This window comes from Bos taurus, chromosome 19, assembly GCF_002263795.3.
Source record: "Bos taurus isolate L1 Dominette 01449 registration number 42190680 breed Hereford chromosome 19, ARS-UCD2.0, whole genome shotgun sequence".
Lineage (NCBI taxonomy): Eukaryota > Metazoa > Chordata > Mammalia > Artiodactyla > Bovidae > Bos > Bos taurus.
This window is the reverse complement of record NC_037346.1, coordinates 10,855,879-10,870,164: the sequence shown is the minus strand read 5'-3', so window position 1 is coordinate 10,870,164 and position 14,286 is coordinate 10,855,879. Positions and strand designations below refer to the sequence as shown.

Sequence of the window (14,286 nt, the reverse complement as noted above, 5' to 3'; positions counted from 1 at the left end):
AGACAGGATGATGTGCCTACAAGCCAAGAAATGCCAAGGACTGCCAGCAAACCACCAAAGGCTAGCAGATAAGCATGAAACAGTCTCTCATAGCCTGTAGCAAGAACCAACCCTGACAATACCTTGATCTTGAACTTCTAGCCTCCAGAACTGCAACACAGTAAATTTGTTTAAGCCACCTAGTTTATGACACTTTGCTATATGAAAGCAAATTCAAAATGGGCTGAGTTAAGCAAAACAAAAACAAAGCAAGAAAACTCAAAGTCCCAATTACTTAAATGATTTTATTATTTTAAGCAACCAACTTAAAACCAGTTAATACAGTCATCAATTGCTGCTGTAGTTCCTTAAAAGACTGCGCAGAATACAGATTGTGAAGAGAAGAGAGGATAGGCCAAAGGTTTTTGTATCATTAATATTTCTAACTGGTCTGAGATTTTCTTATTGTAAAAAAAGTACCAGGTCTCTCAAATTACATGCTTTCATGAATACACACCAAAAGAGGTTTGAAGGGGGGCTCCACCTTCCGAGCCAGCAGTTCTTCCCAGTTAATATGTCTGAAGAATGGATGAGCCTGGGAAAAAATGAAACAAAAAAAGCAGGAAGAAAGATTAAGGGGAACAGACTTCACTGGACTGACAAATTAACAGACTATCTGAAGTTACCAATCACAAAATAAGATATACTTCTGAGCAACTACATATAACCTTCACAAATATATAAAATTGGCATTATCTTCCCCTCAAATAACCAAACATGCCAGTCCCTACTTGAACTTCTCCAGCATCCCCAGGACCAGCTCCAAGACGAGAAGCAGCATTTCTTTTCAGCAGCTTTTAGGAAGGAAAAGAAAAACACTGATGAACTTAATCAAACTGAGTATTTTTTTCTTTATAGAATTTGCAGGTCTATTTTGCCTTGAGAACATATGCTTTATTAATTACTTCCAAATATTGTCTGGGAATAAAAAGAAAAGAAAGTCTTTAAATAAACACATTTGTACTTTGGAAGCAAAAACTGTAAGCTTTTTTGTCAACATCTGTGTATGATTCTATATTCAAAATATATACTCAGTTCTGTCTATTTAAATCCTAGTAGTTGAGACTTATGCGTTGAGTGCTAATTTTAGAATCCTACCTTTTTAAGCAGATCTCTGGCTTCTTGCGTGAGGTAGGGAGGCAAATTGAGTTTACATTTGAGGATTTTGTCAATTGTTTTCTTTCTATTCTCCCCAGTGAACGGGGGCTAAGAAGAGAAGAGAGTAAGAAAAATTAGCATAGAAAGAATATCAAATTTTAAATAACAGAATTATCCATTTCCTGAATTAGTTACAGAGATCAGAAATGTATGCTGTGATGTGGGATGACTGACCGCTAAAGAGCTGTAGTTTTTAAGCAATGGCACAGAGAAAAAGCAATGTCCTGGAAGGAACTGGTTTTCCACCATTAGCCTGGTGTGATAATGGGTGAGCCATTTGATTTTATGCTTCACTTTGTCCATCTATAAAATAAGGGCAATACTTGTTTTGCCTCTGATTCATAGGACCACAGGCCATGACATAGATCATCTAAATGAAAATACTTCAAAAAGTACAGATGAAAATACTTCTAAAAGTACAGAGGCCCATAATACCACTAATTAAGCATTGCTAGTGTTAGATTTTTTAAAAATAACTTCATTGAAAAATAATTTCATTGGTAACATTTTCCAAAAACAGACATCATCTCTTCCTGTAATGACTTTGTAACTACTCGGCACAGATCATAATACATGCAGCTTTTAACTGTGCACCTACTGCTCCAGTCAGCATGTCATACATTAATGCTCCCAAACTCCACCAATCCACAGCACGATTGTGGCCACTTCTCATCAAGATCTCAGGGGCCCTACAAAGAGAAAAATAATACACCTAAACAGTCCACTAGTTGCATATCATCTGAATTAAAATTTCTACAAGATACAGAATCAAATAGTGCAACAGAAAATTTAGCACACTTATTACTTAAACCAGGTAAAAGTTAGCTATTACCCCCAAACCAGTAATATTTCTTTCAACATGCAGCTCACATGTATTCTATTGTTCCACAAAAGGTGTGTGTGACTGTTCCGTCATGAATAGATTCTTTGCATAGTCCAAAATCTGTTAGTTTGACGTGACCTAGAAGGAAAGATTAAAGATGGTTATTCTGAGAATTCTAAGTACGTGCAGTGTTTAAATGTTTTCATACAAGATAATAATCTATCCTTTCATTTTAATTTTTCTGCCTTAAATTTATTTTTTGAGATCAAGAACTAGCAATGTTCCATCCAAAAATAAGGATGCTAATTTGTGAAGGGTAAGGCAAAACTACTTTTGCCAGTGATATAATCTATCTTGTGGGAAAATAAATATGAGAAAAAGACAAAACAGCTTGTCTAAGGCTCCAGCTTTACTTTATACCAAAAATCCTTTATCATCCTGAGCAAGTAAGTCCTGGGAAAACTTGATGAAGTCTGGATTAAGTATACAGACCCTAAAAAAAAATATTCTGCATGTTTTAAACAAAGGTGAGGTGTGACACTGTACTTCAAATATATTGCTTTTATCACCATGAACCGTGACCTAACAGTTCTTAAAACAGTCTTAGTCACTATAACAAGTTAGCTTATTCTGTCAATGCAGTTTGGAAAAAGAAATGAAATTGCTACATAGCATGGAACCATCATTTCTGATCCAGAAAGTAAAAAACTCATCACCTTATACAAAGAAAACTTCAGTTCAAGTTTAGTCCTACCGACCTGTCATTAGCTATCCAGTGGTTCAGCAACCCCAGGGACCCTACTATTCCAAGTTTATTTCAAGAAAAGGCAATGGACTATTAACTCACATGTAAATGTGTACTTCACTCTGACACAGAAGAAGAAATAGGACATTTCCACAGAATTACCTGATACACTTAGGTTATGGATCAAAGAAGCTAATTAATCACATGCCTATTCTATCCCTTGTCTTAGAATTTAGAATCTAAATCTGAGGCAATGAGGACAGAACTGGGAGAAAGGAAGATACATAGATATCCACGACAAATGTGGTTAAATACAGCATTTCTTTAAAAAAAAAAAAAAAGGGGGGGGAGAAGAAAAGAGAAAAACCCCACAATTTGAAACATTTATTCTGGCATCGGTTCTCCATAAGCCATTTTCTGTACGAGCATTAACTACCTCTTGTGTCCTCGGATAAACACCTAAGGATCAGCAGCTGCCACTAACCCCCAGATACCCGGATTGGCTGGCTGCTCCTCTGGGATGTGAGTGAACTGCCAAGTCTCCCCAGCCCAGGTTACTCTCACATAAGCTGAACTGTCTGTACCAACATGCAGTTACAATCAAGGTTCACTCGGCTGTACCCACAGCTGTATAGAATATTAGTCTGTCTGATTCCTACATTTGTTACAAACAGCAAGAATAAACTGATGCCTACTAAACATTTTATTTCCAAAGTATAATCAAATGGTTTGGTTCAGTTCTAATCTCCTTCTCTTTTATATAGCATTAATAAAATTTATCATAAAAACATTGTTTCTAATATTTCTGTATTTTTATCATTAAAGAAAACTCGATTTATAAAGTTAAGATTCACTTTCCAACTTAAGAAACAAACCAAAATTAGTACTTGGACTGGCTTTTGGCTCACCACACTTTATGTAAGGATTTCAAAAGAAGGACAAAGCTATAAAGAGTAAAGGTTAAACTAGAAAAGGGAGTTGAGTGGCCAGTTATCCTCAACTCTTTCCAATCTCATTAACCGTAAGTACAAGCATCATGATGCTATAAATTCTGAGGGAGGAACGTATAGTAACAGACACATGAATATGGGGCTTTGAAAATGACCATGAACCTGTGTGGCAAGATTTTAAGATGATTATTTACTATAGAACTGTTTACAGTATATCTCCACCTTGGTGATTAAGCATGATATTCTCCGGCTTCAGGTCTCTGTAGATGATCCCCTTTTGATGTAAATGCCCCAAAGCCATGGAGATTTCTGCCAAGTAAAAGCTGGAAACAAAAGTGATTTAATAAAATTAAAAAGAATAATCCACTCAAAGCAGTTTATGTTTGGAGCAAAATTCCTTGAAAGAAATAGACATGCACCAAAGACCAAATTAGTGGGGGTGGGTATGGGGAGAAGAGATGGCATAGGCTGCTGCCAAAATGCATGGAGACATTTATGTTTCACTTGTTTAGTGAAACTATAAAATGTTTTATTTCATCAATAAAACATCTTGCTAAAACTGCAAAGAAGTCCAGATTATGCCAAACTGTCATTGGTCATGTTTTGTTCTGTCTATGTGGGAACTGGGCCAATAGTCATTCAGATCAAAGCAAATTTCTCCCACCCACCCCCAATTTTTAAATTCCATAGGAAATAGGAACTTCATTATTCTCCGAGATCAAGCCTTAGTTTAAAAAATACCTTATAACCTGACCCTTAAAAGCCCACTCATCCCTTACTTAATACAGCTGCATATTTATATACAGCTCATGCCCACAGTATCTGCCCTCCCTCTTGCCAGCCAGCCCACAACTATAAATTGTGTGACACTCAAATTTATCTACCTCAAAAGAATAAAGGGCTGAGTCAACCCTGTCTGGATTCGAAAAGCACAAGGCACTGCAATACTGGCTGCATAACAATGTTGCAATCCTGCAGATTACTCCAGGATGGAGAGGGTGTGTCCTAGAGAACTGAGGCAGTTTCACAGCCAGCAGGACCACAAACACAGCCTCCAACACGGCTCAGAGAGCCTCCTCCAAAAAAGGGCACTTCATCCCTAAGGCTCTTAAATGCAGCTTCTGTGTTAGAAAAGGCCTGAAATTAAACAATGGAATGCAGTTTGGTAATTAAGGTAGAAAAAAACATTTAAGTGTTTTCTATTCAATTAATGTGTAGGATAAACTGATTTATTGTTACCCAGTACTGTCATCTCACAAAAGGGTATGTATATTTTTAATTTGAAGCAGATGCCATCTTAAGAAATAGAAGGGTAGATCCCATCCTGGCCACTGAATCAATCCACAGATGATGTGTGCAGACTTATCACCTCCCTAAGACTGCACCTTGGGAACTGGAAAGTCTACAAAAAAAAGGAGATGGTTTCTGATACTTTCCATGGGTCCACACATAAAAGTTTCACTGGAAAACCACACTCACCCAGAGCCAAGGCAGGCAGCTTACCAATTCAAGGAAATAAAGCCCCAGTGAGAATGGTTCTGTTAGGAACTGGTGTGAAGAACGTTCCACCCAAGGCCTGGGGGCAAAGGAATGATGTGATCTCTAATAGCTGCCAAGACCCAAAGCTGCTTCTCCCCATTGAGTCCTGAGTGACTGACTGGCTCCAGAACAATTTACTGGCTGCCCAAAGTGGGAACAGGACTTTGCTTTTAATTTTAGGAATTATTATTACCTGAATTCATGCAACCACAAAAATTTCACTTACCAGGCTGTGTCTTCCATAAATATTCCTTCTCTTTCTAACTGCATAAATAATTCTCCTCCTGTAAAGAAAAGAAAAAGACATTAGAAATACAGCAATCTTTATTTCCAACAATCCACTTCTAATGAGTGGGTCTGTGCTTTCCTCTTAACCATAATTAAAAGACATCAACCCTTTAAAAATAAAAAACAGATCCTAAAAATTATAGGTTTAAAACTAAGTCCTCAGGATTCCATTTTTAGCAGTGTTCTTCTTATGTGAAATACACAAGTTTGGGAATTCTAGGTTTTACATCTATAAACTTCAAAATATTTACAACAGATTTCAGACTTGAGGTTAAAAAAAAATCTTGATTATAGCTTCTCTAACATTTCACCGGTAAGTAGAAAAATCTTAATACGTAATTAAATCATCCTTGCAAATTAGTGAATGCCCACATTCCACATTTTTAGAACTTTAAAACAGAATGAATTTGTCAATGTCTTAGGTAAATAGTATGGCATGATTTGAATATCAAAATAAACAATGTTACGATGTTAACAAAGTGTTATAGTCTACTAGATAATCTTAGAATCCATGGATTCTAATGAATCCATGGTCCACAATTATTTAAATAAAAGAATAGATAAATTTCTTTTTTATAATGGGGGAGAACAGAAAGCTCTTTGTTACAACAGAATGCCAAATAAATGAAGGAGGCATGATGGAATAAGAAAAATCACTTGGCAATCATCATAGTTAACTGTTTCAGGCAAGAATCAATGGATGCTAAAACTATGTGAAAGCTTGATGAGAGATGAGATATTTGTATCTCCTTAAGATACTAATTAAAAAAGGAAAAACTTCATCAAAAAAAACACAAAAAACTTCACCACCTTATATGTATGATCAAAGTTAAAATCAACAGTAATGGAACAAAGATACAAATCTTATGTACTTCTTGCTCTGATACACAGAGAAGGACAGGACGCCACTTCGATGGTCCTCCCAAAAATGCATAACCTGAGTCTAATCCTAAGGAAACACCAGATAAACCCAAACTGATGCATTCTACAAACTAGACTTCAAAACTGTCAAGGTCGTGCAAGACAAAGAAAGACTTAGGAACTGTTACAGATTATGGGAAACTAAGGAAAGAGATTACTGCTATCAGTGTTAATTTCCTATTTTGATAATTTTAGTAGAGTTATGTAAGATACTGTGGTTAATTTCAGAAAATTATACACTGAAATATTTAGGGATAAAGGGAAATCAAGTCTGCAACACCCTCTTAAACAGTTCAGAAAAAAATTATGTATAAACACATATGTGTGTTTATATGTCTATAAACATATTTATGTATATATATATCTATATACACACCTGCATATACACATATACAGAGAGGGAGAAAAAAGAATGATGAAACAAAACAACTGTAGTAAAATGATAGCACTTGGGGAATCTAGGTGAATAGTAGGTGGGAATTCTTTGTCTTACGTAAGCTGCACCTTTTTTGTGTAAATCTGAAACTATGTTAAAATAAAGTTGCAAGAAAAAAGGGTAACAGTCCCCAAAAAGTTATTAAATTGTGCAGCTTTCTATTCCATGTTACAGGCTACTGTGAAATCTGTTTTTCAGAAAACTCAAGTGTGTTTGCTGAAAGTAGATACCTGCGATCTAAAAATGCTATGGGGTGCCATGAATTCCTAGGAAGGGGTAAGTCCTGGAATGAGTGGGAGATTTCCAATGTAAAACTGAAAAATCTATCTGTAGAATTACATTAAACAAAAAACACTTCTGTTTAAAGATGCAATACGAAAAATACTCATTACCTTAAACAATATTCTAAGTTTTCCTTTTCAGTTAGTGGTTTATTGAATTTTATTATCTTACCCAAGTGCAGTCAATTTGATGGCTATCCATTAGGTATTTGTTATGTTGTTAACTGATTACAAGAGAATTAAGATAAAACATTACAGATGAAGAAAAAAGACAACCTTTAAAGTTTCCTTCATATTTGTCTACAAAAAGAAACATTTGGTCCCATATGAATTCCTTATGTTAATGTACTTGTCAATTTTAAGAACTATTTGGTCACACTGGGAAAAAGCATTGTTCTATTGAAAAATAATGTTTTGAACAAGTTTCTGGAGCTAATGCAAAAAATTACACCAAACTGTGTACTGACCGCTGAGATACTCAAGGATGAGGTAGAGTTTTCCACCGGTCTGAAAGGCATAAATTAAATCCACAATGAAAGGATGCTTTACTTCCTCCAGAATATTCCGTTCTGCTTTTGTATGAGCTGTATCTTTAGCATTTCTTACTATCATTGCCTAAAGGAAAAGAGATGATCTATAAGAACAAAATAGTAGACATTTTTATCCTATAGGATGGGGAAAATCTATTTTGTGCTTTTCTTGCCAACATTAAACTATTAATCTTAGGTCTCACTAGAGACTGAGACAGGGGAAACGGAAGACATTCGCCTCTTATATACATCTGCACTGTTTGGATTTTTCTGCAGTAAACATGTAAATGAAAACCTAAATAATTTGTTTTAATGGAAACAGATCAAGTTTATTCAGATATTCACTAACTTTTTTGAATGTATACTCTTTTCTAGGCTCTTAACAAGAAAGCAGAATTCATAGGAGTCTCCAGCCCATAGGAGCCCAAAGTCCCAGGGAAGAGAGAGGAGTCAATGGAGCTAAGCACCAGGTGCTGTGGGTGAACAGCAGAACTAGATACGACAGCCGGAAGTCTTCCTGCAGGTGGTATACCTGAGCTGTGTCATAAAAAGTTACTAAGATAAAATGTGGACGGTGGAGGAAAAAAAAAAGGCATTCCCAATGCAAAAGAGACCTGACAGGACTGGGCATGTTGAGAGGATCTATTAAGTAGCTCAGTATGGTTAGAAGCATTTAGGAGATATATTAGGCTGGAGATACAGGTGGAGGCCAGGAAATGGAAAGTCTGAGCATCGAGGCAAAGGCATTTGAATTATATTTTTAGAGGCTGAGAAGAAATCTTGAGCTAAGGTAAATGAATAACCCTTGTCTTTAAGAAAGACAGTTCAAGTAGCAGTGTGAAGTTTTAGGGAAGAAACAACATCTGTTAGGAGGCTAGTAAAGTAAGCAAGAAGTAAAATCTGTAACTAAGAAAACGAAGCTGGGGGGAAAAAGGGTAAAACCGTAAAACCGCATCATTAGCACTTTCTTGCCTGGAGAATCCCAGCGACGGGGGAGCCTGGTGGGCTGCCGTCTAAGGGGTCGTATAGAGTCGGACAGGAATGAAGCGACTTAGCAGCAGCAGCAGAAGCACTTCCTGACTAATGAGATTTGAGAAGAATGATACCATGGTTTCTGTGTAACTAATAGTGTCACTGAGGAAATGGAAACAAAGAAGAAAGTTTTGGGGAAATGATACATTGTTCTGGACATGAAAAAGCATGTACACAAGGCTACTGGTTGGGATATTGTCAATATGTAAAAGTGAAACATTAGAAACAACCTAAATGCCTAAGCACAGGACAGTGAATGAAAACCCTATAAAGCTATAAAAAGAATGAGGGGGACCTCCCTGGTGGTCCAGTGGCTAAGACTCTGCACTCCCAATGCAGGGGGCGTGGGTGCAATCGTGGGTCAGGGAACTAGATCCCACATGCCACAACTAAAAGCCCTGCATGCTGCACCTAAGAGAGCAGCCAAATAAAGAAAGAAAAATAATAAATATTTTTTTAAAAAACAAGGAATATCTCTATGAAAGCAAGGTGCAAAAGAACGTATATGGCACAGCAGTATACACAGTATGCTACCTTTTGTGTAAAAGAGGAAATAAAAATATAATAATATGTACATCCTTATAAACGCAATAATGAGCACAACTAAGATAAGTCAAAAGTTAACGAAAGGGAATTCCCTGACAGTCTAGTTCTCACTGCTAAGGTCCTGGGTTCAATCCCTGGTCAAGGAACTAAGATCCTACATGCTGTGTGGTGCGGCCAACAAAATAAAATAAAATAAAATCCCAAAAAGAAACCTATCAAAAAAAAAAAGAGCTAACAACTGTGGGAAGGCAAGAAAAGGAATAGGAATTTTAAGTAAAAGCTTAATAGTTTTATCATTTATTTCTCTTCTTACCTGAATCAATATCATATGTGATTATAAAATGGAGATCTTGAATTCTGAACCATGATGTTTTATACATTTCAAAAAATATTAAATCAACAAGGACAGGGGAGGCAAATAAAACTGAATACAAGAGAAATACATAAATTTAATTGACTTTTATTAGGTTGGCCAAAAAGTTCATTTGGGTTTTTCCATACAATAGTACAAAAACCCAAGTGAACTTTTTGGCCAATCCAATTCTTTGATAATTTTACCACAAAAAGAGAAAGAAGATACTTAAATAACTTTACACTGCACATTCTTAAGTAACATATATGTAAGCATAACAAAAATTGCAAGGAAATCTTAGGCCACACTTAGCAGGCTTGCAGCTACTACTAGTACTATTGGTATTATAATTCTCAAACTATTAGCATATACTGTACCACTAACTAAATGAGTAAATGTTGTTATCAGGCTTCTCTCAATGTGGAAAAAGATGCAAATGTAGACTGAAGAAAAAAGAACCCTAAAGAACTGGACTGAAATTAGGAATATCAATGTGAAGCCATGATTTAAAACAAAAACAAAACTTCCTAGCTCTGTTCTGAAAAAGCCAGAAGAATGACACTTCAGTACCAAAGACCATAGCTTAGAAATCAGATCCTGGTTTCTCTACCAAACAAACCAGGGCTCCATGGAAAAATAGATGGTGCCAGGCCAGGGTGAGGGAACACGCAAGGTAAACCTGGAGCACACTACTGTACAGAAAGGAAGTACTCCAAAACTAACAGGGATATGTTAAAGAACACAGAAGCCTTCTTAAAAGAGCTCTCTTCAGAAAAATTTGGGAAATTTCTCATACCAAAATTTGAATAATGAAAGAAATGGATAACACTATGAAAAAAGTAGTCCACACTGTTTTAAAAAACTAAACTTTGGGACTTCACTAATGGTCCATGGTTGAGGCCTTGCCTGCCAATGCAGGGGACACAGATTTGGACATGGATTTCCAGGAAGATACCATATGCCAGCGCACAGCTAAACCTGTCACCACAACTACTGAAGCTTGTGTGCTCTAGAGCCCAGCACACAAGCTGCAGCTGTTGAAGTCCTTGTGCCTAGAGCCCGTGCTCCACGAGAGAAGCCACCACAAAAAGAAGCCCGTGCAGTGCAACTGGAGAGGAGCCCCTGCTCGCCACAACTAGAGAAAGCCCAGTGCAGCCAAAAAATACATAAAAATGGTTTTAAAAATTTTTTTAATATATGAAAATCTCTTCTTTACAGAAAAATGACAACTAATATAGAAAAAAATGATACAACAGAAAAGTCTCCACTTTATAATCACCAGAGTATTACTTGATTTGGCTAAGAAATGATGGATAGTAAAACCACTGGGTGTAGAAGATTATTAGGATGGAATATTAGCAGAATCTCTAATTTTCATTCCATAGATACTTTTTAATTACAGAGGGAAAACGGCAGAGGTAGAATGGGAAGTTTTGTGGACACCACCTTAACCAAATGATCAAACTCATCAAATAATGAGACAGACTAACACTATGAGTTTCCTAAGGACACAATACTCATGTAATTATTCCTGCAGAAAGCATTTAACTTAAATTTAAAATTTAAGCATTTTCATTAGGAAATAATGAAACATATCCAAATCAGGGTCACTCTGCAAAATGACTGGCCCAGAGTCTTCAAAAAATGTTAGTGTCATGAAAGACAAAAAAGTAAAGGAAACTAAAGCAAAAGAAACTAAAGACACAGGACTCTAGAGTAAAGGAAACTGAAGACACCAGACTACTCAATGTAATGTGTGATCCTTCTTTAAATCCTCGATATTAAAAACAAAAAATAGCTGTAAAGGATACTATTGACATAACTAGGGAAGTTTGACTATAGACAATGTATCAGGAAAACAGAATTGTATACCAATATTAAACTTCCCAAATGTGATAATTACATTGTGGTTATGTATACTAGAGATTTTAAAGGCAAAGTGCCATATCTGCAAATAACTTTCAATTTGTATAGCAAAAAAATAAAAACTTTGAAAAAAATAAAAAATAAAAAAATAAAAACTTTGAATATACATATGTGTACATACAGAGAGAGGAGAGATAAAGGGAACGGCAGACAAAGAAAATACGGCAAAATTAACAACTGGTGATCACTGTACTATTCTTGCAACTCTGCAAAGTTTGAAAAACTTCCAAGGTGTTATTTTTTACCTGTTCAGGAGGTTTGAATTGTTTAAATAAGTAATTTTGAGAAAGTCTGAGAAGCAAGACATCAAGAAGATAAGATGAAGAATTAGGAAAGAAAAAATCACAAAAGAGCCACAGAAGTCAGGGGAGTGTAGTTTCAAAATGCTGTGGTCAATAGCTTCAGTGCAACAGAGAGGTAAATTAAGGATGAGTTAAGGAAAGACTTGATAAGGGACAGAAATGGTAGGGACCTAACAGAAGCAGAAGATGTTAAGAAGAGGTGGCAAGAATACACAGAAGAACTGTACAAAAAAGATCTTCACAACCAAGATAATCACGATGGTGTGATCACTCACCTAGAGCCAGACATCCTGGAGTGTGAAGTCAAGTGGGCCTTAGAAAGCATCACTACGAACAACGATAGTGGAGGTGATGGAATTCCAGTTGAGCTATTTCAAATCCTGAAAGATGATGCTGTGATAGTGCTGCACTCAATATGCCAGCTAATCTGGAAAACTCAGCAGTGGCTACAGGACTGGAAAAGGTCAGTATTCATTCCAATCCCAAAGAAAGGCAATGCCAAAGAATGCTCAAACTACCACACAATTGCACTCATCTCACACGCTAGTAAAGTAATGCTCAAAATTTTCCAAGCCAGGCTTCAGCAATATGTGAACGTGAACTTCCAGATGTTCAAGCTGGTTTTAGAAAAGGCAGAGGAACCAGAGATCAAATTGCCAATGTCCACTGGATCATCGAAAAAGCAAGAGAGTTCCAGAAAAACATCTATTTCTGCTTTATTGACTATGCCAACGCCTTTGACTGTGTGGATCACAATAAACTGTGGAAAATTCTGAAAGAGATGGGAATCCCAGACCACCTGACCTGTCTCTTGAGAAACCTATATGCAGGTCAGGATGCAACAGTTAGAAATGGACATGGAACAACACACTGGTTCCAAATAGGAAAAGGAGTACATCAAGGCTGTATATTGTCACCCTGTTTATTTAACTTCTATGCAGAGTACATCATGAGAAACGCTGGGCTGGAAGAAGCACAAGCTGGAATCAAAACTGCCAGGAGAAATATCAATAACCTCAGATATGCAGATGACACCACCCTTATGGCAGAAAGTGAAGAGGAACTCAAAAGCCTCTTGATGAAAGTGAAAAAGGAGAGTGAAAAAGTTGACTTAAAGCTCAACATTCAGAAAACTAAGATCACAGCATCTGGTCCCATCACTTCATGGTGAAATAGATGGGGAAACAGTGTCAGACTTTATTTTTTGGGGCTCCAAAATCACTGCAGATGGTGATTGCAGCCATGAAATTAAAAGACGCTTACTCCTTGGAAGGAAAGTTATGACCAACCTAGACAGCAGATTGAAAAGCAGAGACATTACTTTGCCAACAAAGGTCCGTCTAGTCAAGGCTATGGTTTTTCCAGTGGTCAAGTATGGATGTGACAGTTGGACTGTGAAGAAATCTGAGTGCCAAAGAATTGATGCTTTTGAACTGTGGTGTTGGAGAAGACTCCTGAGAGTCCCTTGGACTGCAAGGACATCCAACCAGTCCATTCTGAAGGAGATCAGTCCTGGGTGTTCATTGGAAGGACTGATGCTAAAGCTGAAACTCCAATACTTTGGCCTCCTCACGTGAAGAGTTGACTTACTGGAAAAGACTCTGATGCTGGAAGGGATTGGGGGCAGGAGGAGGAGGAGACGACAGAGGATGAGATGGCTGGATGGCATCACCGACTCGATGGACGTGAGTCTGAGTGAACTCCGGGAGTTGGTGATGGACAGGGAGGCCTGGTGTGCTGCAATTCATGGGGGTGCAAAGAGTCAGACACGACTGAGTGACTGAACTGAACTGAAGGAAAAGACTACTGGATCCAGCAATTAGATCCCTGCTGACAAAGGGAAAGAGTTTCATCAAAATAGTAGAGTTGTGAGTTCAAAAGATAGTGAGTAAAAAAAATAATAGAAAATGACTTCTTAAGAAATTAGTCTATGAATGGCAGAGACTGGAAGCTATGATAAACTTCGAGTAAAGAAAGGATTTACTTTCTAAATATGGCAAAGACATGAATATATTTAAACAGAGAATGAAATCAGGATGCAGAAAGAGAAGTGACAAAAAGACGCTAAGCAGGCAGAAAGAGAGGGGATCCAAACATAAAGAGAGAGTTTGGCCTTGGAAAGGAGGAAGAACACATCTCCCACTAAGCCTGGAGAGAGAGAGATGAAGACAGGTGAAAACGCAGACAACACAGCATTAGGGTAAGAAAAGTGAAGGGAATCGTGTCCGACAGCCTCAATTAGGAAGAGAGGCAGTTTGCTAAAAAAGAATAGCTGGACTGACAGTAAAGTCTCTACTAGTTGCAGAGAATGGCAGGGGCTGGCTAGGAACCTTTGGTGGGTACTGAGGGTCTACGTGAGTTGGGGACTATGAATTTTTCCCAGTAGCAATTTAAAGTTTGTGTGATTTCTACCAGTGA

The 14,286-nt window shown here is 37.2% G+C and overlaps 1 protein-coding gene across 1 annotated transcript in view; it reads right to left on the bottom strand.

The window, feature by feature from the left end:
* Nucleotides 1–14,286, bottom strand: part of RPS6KB1 (ribosomal protein S6 kinase B1) — a gene marked incomplete at its 3' end in the record, with an annotated part of 36,428 nt that overhangs the window by 7,566 nt on the left and 14,576 nt on the right. The window contains 8 exon segments of the mRNA NM_205816.1: nucleotides 497–574; nucleotides 771–833; nucleotides 1,138–1,245; nucleotides 1,796–1,886; nucleotides 2,068–2,158; nucleotides 3,938–4,038; nucleotides 5,481–5,538; nucleotides 7,648–7,795. Of these exon segments, the coding sequence (NP_991385.1) occupies nucleotides 497–574; nucleotides 771–833; nucleotides 1,138–1,245; nucleotides 1,796–1,886; nucleotides 2,068–2,158; nucleotides 3,938–4,038; nucleotides 5,481–5,538; nucleotides 7,648–7,795 (738 nt within the window).